Raw genomic sequence first — 22,389 nt, forward strand, 5'->3', positions numbered from 1 at the left:
CGTACGGGGTCGGCTGTGTGTTACAGCAAGCCAATGTATCAGGCAACCTCCAACCAATTGCATACGCGTCTAGAAGTCTGTCTAAAGCTGAGAGAACCTACAGTATGGTCGAGAAAGAGGCGTTAGCATGTGTATAGGGGGTTAAGAAAATGCACCAATATCTATTTGGACTTCTGTTTGAGCTTGAATCTGACCGCTTGACAAGCCACTCATTTTGCTGTTTTCTGAGAGCAAAGGTATAAACACCAATGCTTCGTCCCGCATCCAAAGATGGACACTAACATTATCCGCCTATGATTATGTTATCCACCACAGACCGGGCACTGAAAACTGTGCCGATGCTCTCAGCCGGCTACCATTACCCACCACTGGGGTTGAAATGGCGCAGCCTGCAGACTTGCTACTGGTCATGGATGCTTTTGAGAGCGAGGGGTCACCCATCACAGCTCGCCAGATCAGGACCTGTACCAGCCAGGATCCTGTGCTATCACTTGTAAAGAGTTGCGTCCTAAATGGGAACTGGTCGGCCGTACCCAGGGCAAGATGAAATTAAGCCATTTCACCGACTCAAAGATGAAATGTCCATCCAGTCGGATTGTCTCTTATGGGGTAATCGCGTGGTTTTGCCAAAAAAAGGCAGGGAAACGTTTATACGCGACCTACATAGTACCCACCCAGGCATTGTCATGATGAAGGCAGTTGCCAGGTCACATGTTTGGTGGCCCGGCATTGACTCGGACTTGGAGTCATGCAACTGAGCAATGCACCAAGGAAGCTTCACTGAGTCTGTGGTCATGGCCCTCCAAACCGTGGTCCAGGATCCACGTAGATTTTGCTGGCCCCTTTCTAGGAAAGATGTTTTTAGTAGTAGTGGACGCTTACTCCAAATGGATTGAATGTGTAATCATGTCATCCAGCACGTCCACAGCTACCATTGAAAGCCTCCGGGCCATGTTCGCCACCCATGGCTTGCCTGACGTCCTTGTCAGCGACAATGGACCGTGTTTCACCAGCTCGGAATTCAACGAGTTTATGACCCGCAATGGCATCAAGCATGTCAGGTCTGCTCCGTTTAAGCCCGTGTCTAACGGTCAAGCGGAGCGAGCAGTCCAAACAATCAAGCAGAGCATGAAATGCGTGATGGACGGCTCCCTGCAGACCCACTTGTCTCGCATTCTGCTCAGTTACCAGACGCAATCCCACTCGCTCACTGGGGTTCCCACGGCAGAATTGTTAATGAAGAGAGCCCTCAAAACCAGGCTTTCCCGAGTCCACCCGGATCTTAATGATCATGTGGAAACCCGACGATACCAGCAGGACATGTACCACGATCGCGCGGCTGTTTCACGTAACATTGATGTTAACGACCCTGTGTTTGTCCTGAATTACGGTCATGGTCCCTAGTGGGTTGCTGGCACTGTTTTGGCCAAGGAAGGGAATAGGGTGTTTATAATCAAACTGTTAAATGGCCAAACATGCAGAAAGCATTTAGATCAGACCAAATTGCGATTTACTGACAACCATGAACGACTTGAAGAGGACATCACCATCGACGATCCATCAACATACACCCAACCAGCAATCGACCGCGCTGTCAATCACGAGGATGAACCCACCGTTCCTGACAGTCCGGTCAGACCAGCCGTGGTGTAGTGCAGCAATGGTCCGGCCAACTCACACACGCCAGGGTTTGAACTTAGACGATCAACCAGGGAGCAAAGGGCTCCAGATAGCCTTAACTTGTAAATAACTTGTACCAAAGACTTTGGGGCGGGGGGGTGGGGGGGGAGTGATGTTATATATGTAACTATGTAATACTTGCCACCAGAGCACGCGACTGTTGGAGTCCTAATGGTCACCTGCACACACGTGCAGGGCCAGTATAAAAGGTTGGCTGCCATGTTGTTTAGGCACTCTGGAGTTGTAATAAAGAAGACTAAGGTCACACTAAGTTTAGCTCACTGTACTCAGCCTCAAGGATTCTTGTATATTTAACAGCCATGTATTGTGATGCAGTGTGTTGTGTTGTGATGCAGTGTGTTGTGATGCAGTGTGTTGTGAAGTTGGAATCAATTATTAAAGATGAAATAGCAGCGCATTTGGAAAGCAGTGACAGGATCGGTCCAAGTCAGCATGGATTTATGAAGGGGAAATCATGCTTGACAAATCTTCTGGAATTTTTTGAGGATGTAACTAGTAGAGTGGACAAGGGAGAACCAGTGGATGTGGTGTATTTAGACTTTCAAAAGGCTTTTGACAAGGTCCCACACAAGAGAATGGTGTGCAAAATTAAAGCACATGATATTGGGGGTAATGTATTGTTGTGGATAGAGAACCGGTTGGCAGACAGGAAGCAGAGAGTAGGGATAAATGGGTCCTTTTCAAAATGGCAGGCAGTGACTAGTGGGGTACCGCAGAGCTCAGTGCTGGGACTCCAGCTCTTTACAATATACATCAATGATTTAGATGAGGGAATTGAATGTAATATCTCCAAGTTTGCAGATGACACTAAGCTTGGTGGCGCTGTGAGGAGGATGCTAAGAGGCTGCAGGGTGACTTGGACAGGTTAGGTGAGTGGGCAAATACATGGCAGATGCAGTATAATGTGGATAAATATGAGATTATCCACTTTGGTGGCAAAAACATGAAGGCAGAATATTATCTGAATGGCGGCAGATTAGGAAAAGGGGAGGTGCAACGAGACCTGGGTGTCATGGTACATCAGTCATTGAAAGTTGGTATGCAGGTACAGCAGGCGGTGAAGAAGGCAAATGGTATGTTGGTCTTCATAGCTAGGGGATTTCAGTATAGGAGCAGGGAGGTCTTAATGCAGTTGTACAGGGCCTTAGTGAGGCCTCACCTGGAATATTGTGTTCAGTTTTGGTCTCCTAATCTGAGGAAGGACATTCTTGCTATTAAGGGAGTGCAGCAAAGGTTCACCAGACTGATTCCCGGGATGGCAGGACCGACATATGAGGAGAGACTGGATCGACTGGGCCTGTATTCACTGGAATTTAGAAGAATGAGAGGGGATCTCAGTGACATATAAAATTCTGATGACTAGACAGGTTAGATGCAGGAAGAATGTTCCCGATGTTGGGGAAGTCCAGAACCAGAGGTCACAGTCTAAGGATAAGGGGTAAGCCATTTAGGACCAAGATGAGGAGAAACTTCTTCACTCAGAGAGTTGTTAACCTGTGGAATTCTCTACCACAGAGAGTTGTTGAGGCCAGTTCATTATTCAAGAGGGAGTTAGATATGGCCCTGACTGCCAAAGGAATCAAAAAGTATGGAGAGAAAGCAGGAAAGGGGTACTGAGGTGAATGATCAGCCATGATCTTATTGAATGGTGGTGCAGGCTCGAAGGGCTGAATGGCCTACTCCTGCACCTATTTTCTATGTTTCGATGTTTCTATGTTTCTATGCAGTGTATTGTGATGCAGGCTTCAGTGACGCAGTGTGTTGTGACGCAGTGTGTTGTGACGCAGTGTGTTGTGACGCAGTGTGTTGTGACGCCGTGAGTTGTGACGCCGTGAGTTGTGACGCAGTGTGTTGTGACGCCGTGAGTTGTGACGCCGTGTGTTGTGACGCCGTGAGTTGTGACGCACGCCATGCGTTGTGACGCCGTGAGTTGTGACGCCGTGAGTTGTGACGCAGTGCGTTGTGACGCCGTGTGTTGTGACGCCGTGAGTTGTGATGCAGTGCGTTGTGACGCCGTGTGTTGTGACGGCGTGAGTTGTGACGCACGCAGTGCGTTGTGACGCCGTGTGTTGTGACACCGTGTGTTGTGATGCAGTGCGTTGTGACGCAGTCTTCAGCGATGCTGTGGTTCACAATGCAGTGGTTCCCCACGCAGCTTTGTTTCACTCCCTTGTGCCAATTTGAAGCCATTTTAGGGATGAATTTTCTCAATGCCCTTTGGGTGGAGCCTCACCCACCTGGTGCGCCCTCCATAATTCTCTGTCCATTTACTTTAATGGGGAGAAGATGCTGCCATTTCCCAGGCATGTGCCCCCAGTGCGGGAGCCTCTGCACTTTTAGAAACCTTACCCTTTAAACAACAGGAACATGTCCAATGCCAAGATGGCCCATCCAACATGGCTTCATTTAATGAGACAATCATTCAACCGGTCAGAATAGACTCAAGTTGGGTACTGCCGCCTGTTTGAAACTTGTTCGTGGAACATAGGAACAGGAGTAGGCCATTCAGCATATTGAACCTGTTCCGTCATTCAATCAAATCTGTACCTCAACTCCATTTACCCGCCTTGGTTTCATATCCCTTAATACGCTTACCCAACAAAAATCTCTCCAGTCTTGAAAGCTCCAATCGTTCCTCAGCATCCATTGCCTTTTGGGAGGGAGAATTCTCGATTTCCACTACTCTTTGTGTGAAAAAGTGTTTCCTGATTTCACTCCAGAATGGGTTAGCTCTAATATTAAGATTGTTCTAGATTTCCCCACCAAAGGAAATCATTTCTCTCTATCTAGCCTATCGAATCCTTTAATCATTTTAAACACATCGATTAGATCCCCCTTTAATCTTCTAAACCCAAGGAAATGTAAGCTGAGTCTCTGCAATGCTCCTCATAATTTAACCATCTAAGCGCTGGTATCATTCTGGTGACTGTGCTGTACACCCTCCCAAGGCCAATAGATCCTTCCTGAGGGCCTGTGCCCAGAACTGAACGCAGTTTGATTGAGCCGAGTATTTCTCACATTCTCTTCCATTTCAGAGTGAAGAAGCTGAAGGAGACACTGGTTGCAGTGCAGCAGCTGGACAAAAATATGAGCAGCTTGCGATCGTGGCTTGCCCAGATTGAAACCGAGCTATCGAGACCGATTGTCTACGATGCCTGTGATTGTCATGAAATACAACAGAAGCTCACAGAGCAACAGGTAAACAAACATCCCATCACCCTCTGCTCTGCGGAATACCCGACTGAGGACTATCAGCAGAGCTGGGGGAATCAGCCATGGCTCAGTGGGTGGCACTCCCACCTCTCATTTAGAAGGTTATGGGTTCAAGCCCCACTTCAGAGACTTGAGCACAAAATATAGGTTAAGGGAGTGCTGCACTGTCAGAGGTGCTGTCTTTCGGATGTGACGTTAAACCGACGTCCCATCTGTTTGTTCTCTCTCAGGTGGATGTAAAATATCTTGGCACTATTCAAAGAAGAGCAGGAGAGTTCAACCCAGTGTCCTGGCCAGTATTTACCCCTCAAGCAACCTTAAACAGATTATCTGGTCATTATCACAGTGTTGTTTGTGGGAGCTTGCTGTGCACAATTTGGCTGCCACGTTTCCCACATTACAACAGTGACCACACTCCAAAAGTACTTCATTGGCTGTAAAGTGCTTTGGGATGTCCGGAGCTATTCTTTCTTTTTCTCTTTCCTTCTCTCTTTCTTTCACTCTTTCTCTTTTTTCCCCTCTGTTTCTTTCTCTCTGTCTTTCTTTTTCGCGTTCTCGTTCTCTTTCTATGTAATTCTCTTTCTCTATCTCTTTTTCTCATTCTCTCATTCTCTCATTCTCTTTTTCTATCTCTCGTTCTTTCTCTCTTTTTCTTTTTCTCTTTCTGTAAAGGCAGGAGAATGAGAATGCAGAACGGCCCGGCCTGCTCTCGCCCATTCCCCGAGGGGCGGAGGCAGTGTTGGATGTCCAGCCTCTCGGATCAGCAATGATCGTATTGAGTGGTGGAGCAGGCTCGAGGGGCCGGATGGCCTACACTTGCTCCTATTTCTTATATTCTTGGAGATCGAAGGGCCACAAAGCGACTTGTAAAGTCTAAAATTCATCCTGAACGGCTTTCCGCCTGTGCTAAACTTTAAACACCGCATCTTTGTGCTTGCAGGAGTTGCAGCGGGACATTGAGAAGCACAGTACAGGTGTGGCTTCTGTACTCAACCTTTGCGAAGTACTGCTCCACGACTGCGATGCCTGTGCTACTGAGACAGAGTGCGACTCAATCCAGCAGGCCACGCGCAATCTGGACCGCAGGTGGAGGAACATCTGCGCCATGTCCATGGAGCGGAGGCTCAAGTAAGTGCTCGTGTTTCATGCCGGTGGGATGTGCTGCGAAGTGAATAGGATTTTAAAGTTGGACAAGAAAACTTCAGAAGAACGGCTTTGGGGAAATGATTCATTCCAAGGGACGGCAATCGGACCATGTAACATGTGCAGACGACTCTGAGCTGAGCATCCCACCCCATATCCTCTCCATAACCAAGACCACCTGCTTCCACCTCCATAATATCGCCTGCCTCCACCCCTGCCTCAGCCCATCTGCTGCTGAAACCCTCGTCCATGTCTTTGTTGCCTCCAGACTCGACTATTCCAACCCACTCCTGGCCGGCCTCCCATCCTCCACTGCCTCCATAAACTTGTGCTCATCCAAAATTCTGCTGCTCGTATCCCAGCTCGCAACACGTCCCTTCGGCCCATCAGCCCTGTGCTCGCTGACCGACATTGGCTGCTGGTCCAGGAACACCTCACCCAATTCTCACCCTCCGTGGCCTCGTCCATCTCTTATCTCTGTAACCTCCTCCAGCCCTACAATCCTCCGCGATCTCTGCGCTCCTCCAATTCTGGCCTCTTACGCATCCCTCATTTCCTTCACCCTACCATTAGCGGCCATGCCTTCAGCCATCTCGGCCCTACGCTCTGGAATTCTCTCCCTAAACGTCTCCGCCTCTCCTCCATTAAGGCCCTCCTTAAAACCTAGCTTTTTGACCAAGCGTTTGGTCATGTCTCAATATCGCCTTCTCTGGCTCGGCATTCATTTTGGTTTGATAACGCTCCTGTGATGCGCTTTGGGATGTTCTACTACATTAATGGCACCTTATAAATGCAGATTCAAGCGGAGTCAGTGATAAGTTGAACGATCTTGACGTCGGGGCCCCAAACCGAACCTTTGCAGGCGTTCCCCGCAAGGCAGAAGTCACCCCCCCCCACTCCCCGAGTCATTTGGGTTGGACAATACCAGACGCTGAAGGTTTTAACTTGGGGTTTCTTGCAATAACTTTACGTTTTTAATTTTTATAAGCAAACGGTTTTGGTCAACCACTGCTACCCAACTACTGCCCATAGTGTGTCCAGAGGGGATTATAGTGGAGTATTGATGTATTGAATGTACCAAAGTTTTGGTCTGGTTCCTACAATAAAATTACAATTAAAATGTAATATCCAGCAAATACTTGTATTTAGCGTAGTAAACATCTGAAGATGCTTCCCAGAGCCAAGAAAGGACATTGCGTGGTAGTAAGGGTAGGTGACTGAAGGCCTGTCCGAAAAAATAGGCCTTGAGACAGCAAGGACTGTGGGGCAGCTTTCTGGAGTGTGAGGACAAGGTGGACAAAGGCTGTGCCACCAAGGGTGTGGGGGAGGCAAAGAGTCGGTGATGGGAGGATATACACTGCACAAAGGACTGGGGAAGCTTGCCGAGTAAATCCCTGATTTAGTGAAGTCATTCTGTGGTCCCACTCAGCTGCCCCTAGCCCGGTCCCATTCTCCTGAACTGTCGTGACTGTTACCGCAAGGTCCCCTACTGTGCTAAGAACTGGCTCAATTAACCTGCTATAAATTCTCGAATGGCCTGCTGTGTTACTCTCCAGGGGCAGGTCTGTAACTCGACTCTCTCAACTCGCAATCATCTCTACCTGTGCATGGGGACTTTATGCACAGGATGAGGCCGAGTGAGAATAGAAGGCCAGAGTAATCGGAGCAGAGGGGGAAGAGAGTCTCGCTCAGGTTTGAGTTACCTGCCTTTTAAAGCGGCCTGGCAGTTGTATTAGACCGCTTTCAGTGGTTCAGGAAGAAGGCCCACCGCTATCTGCTTGGGATCGGCAATAAATGCTGCCCATGCCAGCTACGCCCACATCCCGATAATGATATGTGTTTTAAAATGCAGCTATGGGATTTGGGCCTCAAAGGAAACTCGATGTGTACAGCACTGAAAGTCTGGCCTTCAGGGTATGCGCTGTCTTGTTGGACTGCTAATTGGAGAAATGAAACAGCTGGTTTAAATTTCCCAGTGATGGGATTGTGTTTTGGGCTGAAGCCACGAAGTGCTCCACATTTTATCTTTGCTCCAGGCTTTCAGTTTCCGGGAGTCTCAGCTCACTGAACGGCCTCCAATATTGTTTAGAATTTACAGCATGGAAACAGGCCATTCGGTCCGACAGGTCTGTGCTGGTGTTTATGCTCCACTTCAGCCTCCTCCCACCCTGCTTCCTCTCACCCTCGTCAACAAATCCACAATTTCATTGGGTCTTCATTTCGCCCCCACCCCTCCTTTTTTTAGGATTGAAGAGACCTGGAGGTTGTGGCAGAAATTCCTGGATGATTACTCTGGTTTTGAAGACTGGCTCGAAACCTCCGAACGAACAGCAGCGATACCCAATTCCTCGGAGGTCCTCTACACTGTCGCCAAAGAGGAGCTGAAGAAATTCGAGGTGCTGTAATGAAAAGCAGAGCAGTTGATGCTGTATATTAATGACTTGGATGAAGAGACCGAGTGTAATGTAGCCAAGTTTGCTGATCATATAAAGATGGGCGGGAAAGCAAATTGTGAGGAGGACACAAAACATCTGCAAAGGGTTATAGACAGGCTAAGTGAGTGGGCAAAAATTTGGCAGATGGAGTTTAATGTGGGAAAATGTGAGGTTATCCACTTTGGCAGAAAAAATAGAAAAGCAAATTATAATTTAAATGGAGAAAAATTGTAAAGTGCTGCAGTATAGAGAGACCTGGGGGTCCTTGTGCATGAAACACAAAAAGTTAGTATGCAGGTACAGCAGTAATCAGGAAGGCAAATGGCATGTTGGCCTTTATTGCAAGGGGGATAGAGTATAAAAGCAGAGAAGTCCTGCTACAACTGTACAGGGTATTGGTGAGGCCACACCTAGAGTACTGTGTACAGTTTTGGTCTCCATATTTAAGGAAGGATACACTTGCATTGGAGGCTGTTCAGAGAAGGTTCACTAGGTTGATTCCGGAGATGAGGGGGTTGACTTATGAAGATCGGTTGAGTAGGTTGAGCCCATACACATTGGAGTTCAGAGAATGAGGGGGATCTTATTGAAACATATAAGATAATGAGAGGCCTCGACAAGGTGGATGCAGAGAGGATATTTCCACTCATAGGGGAAACTAAAACTAGGGGACATAGTCTCAGAATAAGGGGCTGCCCATTTAAAACTGAGACGAGGAGAAATTTCTTCTCTGAGGATTGTAAATCTGTGGAATTCTCTAGCCTAAAGAGCTGTGGAGGTTGGGTCATTGAATATGTTTGAGGTGGAGCTAGACAGATTTTTGAGCGATAAGGGAGTAAAGGGTTATGGGGAGCGGACAGTGAAGTGGAGCTGTGTCCATGATCAGATCAGCCATGATCTTATTAAAGCAGGCTTGAGGGGCCAAATGGCCTACTCCTGCTCCTATTATGTTCTTATGTACAGCCTGTAATTAATTTGCTTCATGGGTTCTTAGCTTAAGAATTCATAGCAACACATTAAGAACTAGCAAAAGGTTTAACAATCACATGACACATTACCAGTTCATACACCAGGCTCGCAACCGCCTGTCTCATCGTGGATCCCCCGAACCCAACTGGCTGGGGTTTTATTGAGTCTGGTGAACATCACGTGACTGGCTAAGCCACTCCCAACTCAACAGCTCTACAACTATTTTAAATAGAACTTAAAGCCGAGTGTCCGCTTATTAAAGGGACACTAGAACCCACACATTAACAAATAAAACGTTATAGTGAATTTAAACTAATCAAATTAAAATTTGTTTTCCGGGGGTGATGATGCACGCCAGTCCCTCTGGTACCCACCTCTCGCGGACGGCCGCGAGCGTGCCGGTGGACATAGCTCTACAAATCTGTGAGCATACTCACAGGAGCATACATTACACAGCCTCAACAACACAGCGACTTAAAGTGGCCACTGATTTGTGCATTTCCTGCCGAGCACATGTTCATTGTTTGTACAGAACAGCCGTGCATAGTTCCTGGCAGTGCTGCTGGTTATTAATAGGAATTAAGGAGGGCCTCTCAGGAGGGTTCGCTTAAGATGGAATTGATTGAATTTACACCTACAACACATGAAATATATTGCATCTGTGCGCACTTTCTGTTGACTTTTTTTTAAAAAGAAATTGCAATGCCCACATTTATAATGGGAACTGCCTATGTAAACGTGCCATGCTGTAGTTACACTCTCCTGCCAATGGAGGTGCTGCAGCGCCACCTTTCTGGCAGGAGTGGGTAACTACAGTGTGACAGGTTTACATTCTAAGTGTGGACATCGGAATTTGTAATAGAATCATAAAAATGTATTTTCGAGTCTTCTGCGCTCCGTTTTTCGCCCCAGAGTGGCAGCAATGGCGGCGGTGAGGTGTTCTGGGGGATCCCCCAACGCCCTGCAGCCTCGGGTCCGGTTTTGCGGCGGTGTGGAGCAGCACTGCCCGGAAGAGCTGCGCCGGTGCGCAATGCCCCTGGTTGCAACGCCGCCGCGAGTTAGAGCTCCTGCTCGACCCATCCACCCCAAGGCGCACCCGCAGTGACCTCCTGGGAAATCAGGGCAGTTCAACCATCCTCTCGGCGAAGAGGTGAGTAATGGACTCCGAAGGTAAGTCTGATTTGTTTTTTTCCTTTTTTTTGCAATTTGTGTTGCGATGGTGTGGGCAATGTTTTGGGAATGTTTTTGTGGGGGTTTTATTAGGTTCCCCCCCCCACTCCCCTCTCTTGGAGCGCTCCCGGCCCGACTCTTTAGCTCGGGAGTTTCCCATGCTAACACCCCAAGAAAAGTGTACAACGCCTCCCTTAGCGTTGTGCCCCTGACTCAGGGCCCAGCTGCCCAAACTTACTTACTGAGACGCAATCTATTCCCGGGCGCTAACTTTCCCGCCCCGCTGCCATTATTGCCCCAAAAACATAAAAGCCAAAAATCCAGCCCTTTGACTTTGGTGACTGAATGATGTCTACAAACTGTGGTGCAATTATTCCCCACCCTCTAACCGCACTTCACCTGAAGACTAAATTTGGTCTCAAGCCCCGCCCCCCCCTCCACGCCCGCCGGGAGTAATTTTGACGTTGTGTATCGGGAGAGATGTAAAACGGGCTGACATCTTGCTCTCATCCATTTTAAACTATCGCACAAAGCCAAGGTCTACCCCACCCCCTCTCCCCCACCATATGCAATGCTATAGGAGATCACTCATCTATAATATTTTTATTGATTGCAATTTGGTTGAAATAGGTGATCCAGTAGTTAAATAGTCACACATGACATCTAACTTAATTTCACAGCATTTAAAAAAAAATATATCAATGTGTTTGAAAGCGTTCTCTTATATAATGAAGTACAGGTTGAACTTCCCTTATACGGAACCCTCGGGAACTGGCCTGTTCCGGATAAGAGATTTTTCTGGACGAGGGGTGGTCACGTTAAATTGGATGGTACAGGTACTGAGCAAGGGGATATCAGGGCTGGCTAGCTTGGGGCTGGGAGCGTGGCAGAGAGATCATGGGGGGGTGGGGGGGTGGATCGCGGGGTCAGCGATTTGCGGGAGTCGGCAGCGAGGAAGGACTTCAATTTGTTCCATTTGTTCATGTCGGAGTTCTGCTCCTGCGTCACCCGGTGGCTAAGAATGGTTCTGGATGAGGGGTGGCTCCGGATAAGGGAGTTCTGGATAAGGGAAGTTCAACCTGTAGTGGGAATGCTCTGTTACTCTGCCTTTCTGTCCTCAGGCTTTCCAGCGTCAGGTCCATGAGAGTCTGACCCAGCTGGAACTGATCAACAAGCAGTATCGCCGCCTGGCTCGTGAGAATCGCACGGATTCCGGCAGCAAACTCAAACAGATGGTGCACGAGGGAAATCAGCGCTGGGACAACCTACAGCGGAGGGTCACGGCCATTCTCAGGAGACTGAAAGTAAGGCTCCAGCAACGGGCTGCTCTCGGGGATTCTCTGATCACCATTCAGCCAATATCGTAGAAGCATAGAAACATAGAAAATAGGTGCAGTAGTCGGCCATTTGGCCATTCGAGCCTGCCCCACCATTCAATATGATCATGGTTGATCATGCAACTTCAGTACTCCACTCCTGCTTTCTCTCCATACCCCTTGATCCCTTTAGCCGTAAGGGCCATATCTAGCTCCCTTTTGAATATATCTAACGAACTGGCCTCAACAACTTTCTGTGGTAGAGAATCCCACAGGTTCACAATTCTCTGAATGAAGAAGTTTCTCCTCATCTCGGTCCTAAATGGCTTACGCCTTATCCTTAGACTGTGATCCCTGGTTCTGGACTTCCCCAACATCGTGAACATTTTTCCTGCATCAACCTGTCCAATCCCGTCAGAATTTTATATGTTTCTATGAGATCCCCTCTCATTCTTCTAAATTCCAGTGAATATAAGCCTAGTCGATCCAGTCTTTCTTCATATGTCAGTCCTGCCATCCCGGGAATCAGTCTGGTGAACCTTCCCTGCATTCCCTCAATAGCAAGAACGTCCTTCCTCAGATTAGGAGACCAAAACTGTACGCAATATTCCAGGTGTAGCCTCATCAAGGCCCTGTACAACTGCAGTAAGACCTCCCTGCTCCTATACTGAAATCCTCTCGTTATGAAGGCCAACATGCCATTTACCTTCTTCACCGCCTGCTGTACCTGCATGCCAACTTTCAATGACTGATGTACCATGACTCCGAGGTCTCGTTGCACCTCCCCTTTTCCTAATCTCACCATTCAGATAATATTCTGCCTTCCTGTTTTTGCCCCCAAAGTGGATAACCTCACATTTATCCACATTATACTGCATCTGCCATGCATTTGCCCACTCACCTAACCTGTCCGAGTCACCCTGCAGCCTCTTAGCATCCCCCTCACAGCTCACACTGCCACCCAGCTTAGTATCATCTGCAAACTTGGAGATATTACACTCAATTCCTTCATCTAAATCATTGATGTATATTGTAAAGAGCTGGGGTCCCAGCACTGAGCCCTGTGGTACCCCACTAGTCACTGCCTGCCATTCTGAAAAGGACCCATTTATCCCGACTCTGCTTCCTGTCTGCCAATCAGTTCTCTATCCACGCCAGTATATTACTCCCAATACCATGTGCTTTAATCTTTATATCGAAACTTCTAGAATTGGGAGACACAACAACATGCATTTATATATCGCCTTCAACATAATAAAGTGTCCCAAGCCTCTTCACAGGAGCGATTATCAGACCAAACTTGGCACCGAGCCACATAAGGAGATATTAGAACAGCTGATCGAAAGCTTGGTCAAAGAGGCAGGTTTTAAGGAACATCTTAAAGGAGGAGAGGGAGATGGAGAGGTTTAGGGAGGGAATTCCAGAGTTTACAGCCGAGGCAGCTGAAGGCGTGGCCACCAGTGGTGGAGCGATGAAAATCAGGGATGTGAAAAAGGCCAAGATTGGAGGACTGCAGAGATCTCGACGGATTGTAGGACAGCAGGAGGTTACAGGGATAGAGAGCAACAAGGCCATGGAGGGATTTGAACACTTGGACAAGAATTTGAAAATCGAGATGTTGCTGGACTGGGAGCCAGTGTAGGTTATTGAGCACAGGCTCAGTGAGTTAGATAGCCTAAGCTGATGGGATGAAAGTCTCCATTATCCACTGACTCTAAAGGTCCTATGTGAAATGAGTTTGGAAAGTTTCAACTTAATCCCTAGCAAGCATAGGCCTACAACACAAAATTGTGCCCCAGTTTGCACTGACTGACAATATCTCTCCGATGGGCCTAAACATGGCTGATGTGGGAAGGAATGGGAAAAAACACCACAGTGCTCTAAGCTGGGGAACTCTCTTAAGTTTTGGGCTGAAGCACATTGCTGAGACAGAGCAAAGAGAGCTTCGTTCTACATCGTCTGTGTCATATCTGATCTGGGAGTGCTTGATGATGACACTGGGTGCCTGAAAGGGGAAGAGTTCATTTGCTCAGCACTAAACATGCCTCACCTTGATCAAATAAATAATACGTGCACTTTATTAATCTTTACTAATACAAGTAGAATAAAAATGAAGCACTATGGGTTTTTCTTTTAAGGATGTGTCTATTTGTACTAATAAAATGGCCACCGTTTCTCTGATTGGCTCTCCATTATCACATGACCTATTGCTGATTAGTCCCCTTGGAAGATAAGCCACACACTGAAGTTTCTCTGGAATGTGTAAATGGAACTGCCCAGCCCAAGTTCTGACTGACTTTGCAAAGTGTAATTTGATCCATTCTGACTTCAGAAGCTAGAGAGGACAGATCTCGAACAACCCAGCAAAAGCCACCAAGTTCCAGCCAAAGTCCCTCACCTCAGCGCAAGTGAATCCCTCCCCAGCCAAAGTCCCTTACCCCCAGCACAAGTGCATGCCATAGATGGGCATTGTGTGTGGGTAATGGATTGTTAACAGGTTTATTGGGTATGAAGTGAATAGTGAAAGTGTCATGACTTCTGGATTTCATCTATTCCAACGATGTCCCTTGTAACGCACGCACCGAGTTTTCCGAGAAATCAGGTGTGGGTGTAAAGGGAGTTGGAAGAACATGATCTGTTTTCCCTGAGTTTCCTCTCTCCCTTCTCCCGCTTCCTCTCTCCCCCCCCCCCCCCACCCCGCCGTGTCCCCCTCTTCCCCCCCCCCCCCCACCCCGTGTCTCTCTCTCTTTCCTCCCTCTGTGTCGCTTTCTCCTCCCCTCCCTCCGCGTCTCCCTCTCTTTCCCCCCCCCCCCCCCCACCGTGTCTCTCTCTCTCTCCTACTCCCTCCTCGTGTCCCTCTCTCTCTCCCCCCCACCCCGCCGTGTCCCTCTCTTTTCCCCCCCCTCCCCGTGTCCCTCCTCCTCCTCCCCGTGTCCCTCTCTCCTCCTCCTCCTCCTCCCGAGTCCCTCTCTCTCTTCCCCCCCCCACCCCGTGTCCCTCTCTCTTCCCCCCCCCCTTCCCCGTGTCCCTCTCTCTCTGCCCCACGCCCCCCCCATGTTCCCTCTCTCTCCCCCCCATCTCTGTGTCTCTCTCTCTCTCTCTCTCTCTCTTCCCCCCCCCCCAACACTGTGTCCCTCTTTCCTCCTCCTCCCACCGTGTCCCTCTCTCTCTCTCCCCCCCCCTTCCCGTGTCCCTCTCTCTCCGCCCCACGCCCCCCTCATGTTCCCTCTCTCTCCCCCCCATCCCTGTGTCTCTCTCTCTTCCCCCCCAACACTGTGTCCCTCTCTCCTCCTCCTCCCCCCGTGCCCCTCTCTCCTCCTCCTCCCCCTGTGTCCCTCTCTCTCTCTTCCCCCCCACCCCGTGTCCCTCTCTCTTCCCCCCCACTTCCCCGTGTCTCTCTCTCTCCACCCCACGCCACCCCATGTTCCCTCTCTCTACCCCCCCCCCCCGCCGTGTCTCTCTCTCTCCCCCCCTCCCCGTGTCCCTCTCTCTCCCCCCACCCCCCGTGTCTCACTCTCTCCCCGCCAGCTCTCTTCCCCCCGACCGCTCAGGGCAGTCGGAGGCTGAGCTGGAGGCTCGGGGCTCAGGGAAAGGCTCAGCGGAAGGCTCGGGGCTCGGTCAGAGGCTTCGGAGGCTCGGGGGCTTGTGGCTCAGTCGAACAAAGTAGTCAGTTTAGAATCAGTGTGTTTGGGCCCCTCTTCCGGTTTTGGCCGTGAAGTGTCAGGGAGGGCGGAGTCGGGAGGACACATGTTTTATCTCCATTGTTTTATCTAGAACGTTTCACAACCTCATGACTTCCCAGAGCATAGACACTGGCATAGACCTGTTGGGCCAAATGGCCTGTTTCTGTGCTGTACACTCTATGTAAATGAAAGACTGTATTATGAAGGACTCTGTAGGGATCCCATGCTACTTTTTGGAGTACTAATTAGTTCTGACCTAAAAGCAACAGGCTTGAAGGAGAGAGGAGAGTTGGGTTGTACGGTAAAACCTGTAACGGTTCTATGTGGAGAAGGGGGAGAGGCAATGGGTGAAGTACTATTGTCTCCTGACTTGTATCACAGATACTGTTAAACATAATCTGTTCCACAATGAGTTGTCTCTGCTTTGGAAGAAGTTAAAGAGCCTGATTTCTGGAGGTGAACTTCACGTGAGCATGGATGGATTTACAGGTGGTTTTTTTGTCTTGTTTGAACAGCACTTTATTGGTCAACGAGAGGAGTTTGAAACTGCGCGTGAGAGTATATTAGTGTGGCTGACCGAGATGGACCTGCAGCTGACCAATATTGAGCACTTCTCTGAATGTGATGTACAAGCCAAAATCAAACAACTAAAAGTAAGTCAAACCTCGAGACTCTTTGTGGGGTGATATTCAGCCTGGGCAGAGGCGAATCGACAGCCCGTTCAACACTGCGCCCGAATTTCTTTTCCATTGACTTCATCCCCTTTATGTCTGACTATTAAGCAGCTGGCTCTGTTTGCCTTTTATTGGAGAAAGGTGATAGTGACAGAATTGATCTCCTCGATCAGCTCTGTGGCTGCAATTAAACCCATTCCCGGGACAAGTGCTGTAACTGGCTTGGTACCCAAGGGAGGAAGTAGGGTTCTTGTGATTTTAAAATGTTAAACCTCCAGATTTACAAAGCTGTGCTTGCCCTTTTCCAAAACCTTTGTACCATCTAAAAATATATTGAGAGGGTCTGAATTCAATGCCATATTCAAAATTTTTAATCCTTGTCTCAGTTTCCGTATCTAAACATAATTTATTGTTGTTGGAATTGATCTTTCCTTATTTCAGGGTTTTTTTGGTGTATAGAAACATAGAAAATAGGTGCAGGAGTAGGCCATTCGGCCCTTCTAGCCTGCACCGCCATTCAATGAGTTCATGGCTGAACATGCAACTTCAGTACCCCATTCCTGCTTTCTCACCATACCCCTTGATTCCCCTAGTAGTAAGGACTTCATCTAACTCCTTTTTGAATATATTTAGTGAATTGGCCTCAACAACTTTCTGTGGTAGAGAATTCCACAGGTTCACCACTCTCTGGGTGAAGAAATTCCTCCTCATCTCGGTCCTAAATGGCTTCCCCCTTATCCTTAGACTGTGTCCCCTGGTTCTGGACTTCCCCAACATTGGGAACATTCTTCCTGCATCTAACCTGTCTAACCCCGTCAGAATTTTAAACGTTTCTATGAGGTCCCCTCTCATTCTTCTGAACTCCAGTGAATACAAGCCCAGTTGATCCAGTCTTTCTTGATAGGTCAGTCCCGCCATCCCGGGAATCAGTCTGGTGAACCTTCGCTGCACTCCCTCAATAGCAAGAATGTCCTTCCTCAGGTTAGGAGACCAAAACTGTACACAATACTCCAGGTGTGGCCTCACCAAGGCCCTGTACAATTGTAGCAACACCTCCCTACCCTTGTACTCAAATCCCCTCGCTATGAAGGCCAACATGCCATTTGCTTTCTTAACCGCCTGCTGTACCTGCATGCCAACCTTCAATGACTGATGTACCATGACACCCAGGTCTCTTTGCACCTGCCCTTTTCCTAATCTGTCACCATTCAGATAATAGTCTGTCTCTCTGTTTTTACCACCAAAGTGGATAACCTCACATTTATCCACATTATACTTCATCTGCCATGCATTTGCCCACTCACCTAACCTATCCAAGTCGCTCTGCAGCCTCATAGAATCCTCCTTGCAGCTCACACTGCCACCCAACTTTAGTGTCATCCGCAAATTTGGAGATACTACATTTAATCCCCTCGTCTAAATCATTAATGTATAGTGTAAACAGCTGGGGCCCCAGCACAGAACCTTGCGGTACCCCACTAGTCACTGCCTGCCATTCTGAAAAGTCCCCATTTACTCCTACTCTTTGCTTCCTGTCTGACAACCAGTTCTCAATCCATGTCAGCACACTACCCCCAATCCCATGTGCTTTAACTTTGCACATTAATCTCTTGTGTGGGACCTTGTCGAAAGCCTTCTGAAAGTCCAAATATACCACATCAACTGGTTCTCCCTTGTCCACTCTACTAGAAACATCCTCAAAAAATTCCAGAAGATTTGTCAAGCATGATTTCCCTTTCACAAATCCATGCTGACTTGGACCTATCATATTACCTCTTTCCAAATGCACTGCTATGACATCCTTAATAATCCTCATGGCTGAACATAAAGCAACACCCGAACAGGGACCTGAACCCTGGGCCCTCAGATTAAAAGTCTGATGCTCTACCGACTGAGCTATCCGGGTATGTTTTTATTTCTCCTGTTCCTGAGTTTCAACACCCTTCCAAAGCTCTGAGGCATTGCCTTGATTTCCAGGGAAGGGAGTACTGATCAGGAATGTCTTCCTTTCATGCTGATGATGTGCCAATAACCAATAGCACTTTGTGGTGACGTATTTTGATATTATTAATTGCGTCACTGTGGTCTACTTTTTGCCAAGAGAACAAAACAGCTTTGCCAAACTCTTTTTCTTGATGAAGACCCAAGTATTGGAGAGTTAAATAAATCACTTCAAACTCTAAGTGAATGGAAACTCTGGCCTAGATTGTGAAACGTAGAGGAGAGACATGGTCTTGGGCACGGTATTTATTTAACTCTCCTTGGAAATGCCAGAGGATATGTGTTAAGCCAGAGTGACGTGCGCCTTGCTCACACAAGGTTTCGGACTGTGGTAACAACCCAACTGGTTCACTAATGTCCCTTAGGGAACAAAACCTGCCATCCTTTACCTGGTCTGGGCCTAATGACACCAATCCTACACCAGTGTGGTTGACTCTTAACTGCCTTCTGAAGTAGTCAAAGCACTCAAAGAGAAGGCCCACCAGGTTCTCAGAGCAACTAGGGATGGGCAATAAATGCCGGCCTTGGCAGCAATGGCCGCAGCCTGAGAATTAATTTTGTTTTAAAGTTACAAATACACATCACTAGCCCATCAGGAGAGTAAAATGTTTATTGTAATAAATGCCCCAGGACGGTTCACGGGTAGAGTTCAGGAAAATGTGGCTTTTGAGAATATTTTTAAAGGAGGGGAGATTTAAGATCTGGTGCTGAATTAGTGCTGAAGGCTGTGCCCCCAGTGTTGGGATGTTGGGGGCTTTCCTTGTTCTGGGACATGTCACGTGGAGACAGTTCGAAGAACATAAGAAATAGGAGTAGGAATAGGTCATGCGGCCCCTCGAGCCTGCTCCGCCATTTAATAAGATCACGGCTGATCATCGACCTCAACTCCACTTTCCTGCCCTATCTCCATATCCCTTGATTCCCCTAGACGCCAAAAATCTATCTATGTCAGCCTTGAATATATTCAGAGACTCAGCATCCACAGCTCTCTGGGGCAGAGAATTCCAAAGATTCACAACCCTCTGAGTGAAGAAATTCCTCCTCATCTCTCTCTTAAATGGCCAACCCCTTATCCTGAGACTGTGCCCCCTAGTTCTAGACTCTCCAGCCAGGGGAAACAACCTCTCAGCATCTACCCTGTCAATCCCCCTCAGAATCTTGTGTTTCAATGAGATCACACCTCATTCTTCTAAACTCTGTATTGGGAAGTTTTTTTATTGTTCAGGCAAGAACCGGATAGCTCTTAAAAAAAAATCACCTCTGAATTTCAAATTTGACTCATTGTTCAAGAAATAAACCTGGACAGCATAGTTGGTCTGCCATAGTTCCTCTTCCTTCCCTGCGGTTGCTTCTGTCTGCGGGCAATGACTGTCCTGTTGCTGTCCACAGGCCTTCCAGCAGGAAATATCCCTCAACACCAGTAAAATTGAACAGATCTTCATTCACGGAGAGCAACTTATAGAGAAGAGTGAGCCCATGGACGCGGCGATAATCGAGGAGGAGTTGGAGGAACTTCACCGCTACTGCCAGGAGGTGTTTGGTCGCGTGGAGCGCTACTACAAGAAGCTCATGCAACTTCCGGTAAGTGAGCGGCTGTTCCCCATGCATGTCGGGCTGGGGCGTAGGGCGTGTTTCACAATAGCACGCCAGTTCCCGTTGCCTGACCCCATTGGGCCCATCACTTTGCGGGAATTTACAACCGAATACTATCAGGAATGTTCCGTTTCAGGGTTACTTTGAACTGCGATGGCAAGTATTTCGTACAGTCGTTGCTTTCCACATATCATTGTTGATAGGTTAATGAAGTGAGTCATCTGCTGGTGACCGTATGATATGGGGAAACATGGAATCTATGCCAGAAAATATCAACTTCACAGGAGTGACCACTAAATAATTCAGTTAGCTGGAATAAGCACCTAAATGTTTAATTAACATTATCTTGGCGATATCATCTGGAAACACAGCGTCAGTTTCCACATGTACGCTGATGACACCCAGCTCTACCTCACCACCACTTCTCTCGTACCCCTCCACGGTCTCTAAATTGTCAGACTGCTTGTCCGACGTCCAGTTCTGGATGAGCAGAAATTTTCTCCAGTTGAATATTGGGAAGACTGAAGCCATTGTTTTCGGTCCCCGCCACAAACTCCGTTCCCCAGCCACTGACTCCATATCGCTCCCCAACTTCTGTCTGAGGCTGAACCAGACTGTTCGCAATCTTGGTGTCATATTTGACCCTGAAATGAGCTTTCGATCACACATCCGCAGCATAACTAAGACCGCCTATTTTCACCTCTGAAACATTGCCCGTCTCCGCCCTTGCCTCAGATCATCTGCTGCTGAAGCCCTCATTCTGCCTCCAGACTTGATTATTCCAATGCACTCGTGGCTGGCCTCCCACGTTCTACCCTATGTAAACTAGAGTGATCCAAAACGTGGCAGCCCGTGTCCTAACTCGCACCAAGTCCCGCTCACTCATCACCTCTGTGCTCACTGATCTACATTGGCTCCCTCCATGACCTCACCCCGCCCCCCCCATCTCTGTAATCTCCTCCAGCCCCACAACACCCCCCCCGCCCCTGCGAGATGTCTGTGCTCCTCTAATTCTGCTCTCTTGAGCATCCCTGGTTATAATCAATCAACTATTGGTGGCCGTGCCTTCTGTTCCCTCGACCCCAAGTTCTGGAACTCCCTGCCTAAACCTCTCCGCTTCTCTATCTCTCTTTCCTCCTTCAAGAAGCTCCTTAAAACCTACCTATTTAACCAAGCTTTTGGTCACCTGTTCTAATATCTCCTTATGTGTCAAATTTTTAATCCCATAATACTCCTGTGAAGCGCCCTGAGACGTTTTACTACGTTAAAAGAGCCATATAAATACAAGTTGTTGTTGTAAAGAGGAGTTCGCACTTCAGTGATTAACTAAAGAGACGTTAGCACCTAAATAGTTACATTAACTGGAATAAGCACCTCAATGATTCAACTAACTGAAGTAAGCACCTAAAAGATTCAACTAACAAGCAGGAAGAAAGTGGGTGCAAGTAACACATAAGTTTATGTTTTTGTTCATTTGGAAAAATATTTACTTTCGTGACTCCCTTGCATGAAGTCAACTATCCAGTTAGCAGATTGTGTGGAGGGTGCGATTATTGGTACTTGTGAACTTGTTACACTGAGGTAGTTGTCATTAAAAACTTGTGACTGAAGTTCAGATATTTGGAGCTGTGTTCAATGGGTGCTGGGGATCAGATTTGGTGCTATAGCATCATCTTACAGTGCCAGTTCTCTGACCTGTGCCCCGATTGTGTGAGGCTCAGCGTTAGGAGCTCAGGGTCACTAAATTCCATTCTAACAGACGATGTTGTGCTTAGACTGTTGTGTTGCGCTTTAACCTGCAGGCCGGAACATGGGCTGGGCCTTTATAAAGTGCCCGATGCTCTCTCTCTGATCAGAGCACAGGTGTGGGCACACTTGCGATTGTCAAGCCTGCTGATACTTCTTCTCCCCTTCGACTCGCTGGAAGGCCTGTTAAATACTCATCATCTTACGGAAATATAAATCAGCAAACAAAAGATGTGACTCAGTGCAATTTCACAGCGCACGCAGCATGGACACTTCTCTCTGGTAACCAGGGAAGTTAAGTTATTTGTGTGGTGATGTTGTACAGAAAAGAAAGACTTGAATTTCTATAGTGCCTTTTGCCGCTCGGGATGTCCCAAAGCACTTTCCAGCTGAGTAAGTACTTTTTGAGGCGTAGTCACTGTTGTAATGTAGGAAATGCGGCAGCCAATGTGCGCACAGCAAGCTCCCATAAACAGCAATGTGATCATAACCAGATCATTTGTTTTTTGGTTTTGATTGAGGGCTAAATATTGACCAGGACACCGGGGAGAACTCCCCTGCTTTTCTATCGTGCCAGGCGATCTTTTACATCTACCTGAGAGGGAAGATGAGGCTCGGGCTTAATGTCTCATCCAAAAGACAGCACCTCCAACAGTGCAGCACTCCCTCAGTATTGTTGGCCTGGATTTTGTGTTCAAGTCTCAGGAGTGGGACTTGAATCCACAACCTTCTGACTCAGGGGTGA

At 47.9% G+C, this 22,389-nt stretch overlaps 1 protein-coding gene and 1 non-coding gene across 5 annotated transcripts in view; one reads left to right on the plus strand and one right to left on the minus strand.

Moving 5' to 3' along the window:
- The window catches only part of LOC139273260 (nesprin-1-like), a 92,746-nt gene that overhangs the window by 16,084 nt on the left and 54,273 nt on the right, over positions 1 to 22,389 (plus strand). For all 4 annotated transcript variants that reach the window (XM_070889919.1, XM_070889918.1, XM_070889917.1 and 1 more), the window contains exons 2-7: positions 4,737 to 4,899; positions 5,855 to 6,042; positions 8,303 to 8,453; positions 11,753 to 11,935; positions 16,146 to 16,283; positions 19,695 to 19,886. In XM_070889919.1, coding sequence (XP_070746020.1) covers positions 4,789 to 4,899; positions 5,855 to 6,042; positions 8,303 to 8,453; positions 11,753 to 11,935; positions 16,146 to 16,283; positions 19,695 to 19,886 — 963 coding nt within the window. In that variant the 5' untranslated portion in view covers positions 4,737 to 4,788. The remainder of the gene's footprint in view (positions 1 to 4,736; positions 4,900 to 5,854; positions 6,043 to 8,302; positions 8,454 to 11,752; positions 11,936 to 16,145; positions 16,284 to 19,694; positions 19,887 to 22,389) is intronic.
- trnak-uuu (transfer RNA lysine (anticodon UUU)) lies at positions 18,138 to 18,210 on the minus strand. Its single transcript has one exon. It is a non-coding gene; the product is annotated as a tRNA-Lys (tRNA).

The sequence above is a fragment of the Pristiophorus japonicus genome, chromosome 9 (assembly GCF_044704955.1).
Source record: "Pristiophorus japonicus isolate sPriJap1 chromosome 9, sPriJap1.hap1, whole genome shotgun sequence".
Taxonomy (NCBI): Eukaryota; Metazoa; Chordata; class Chondrichthyes; family Pristiophoridae; genus Pristiophorus; species Pristiophorus japonicus.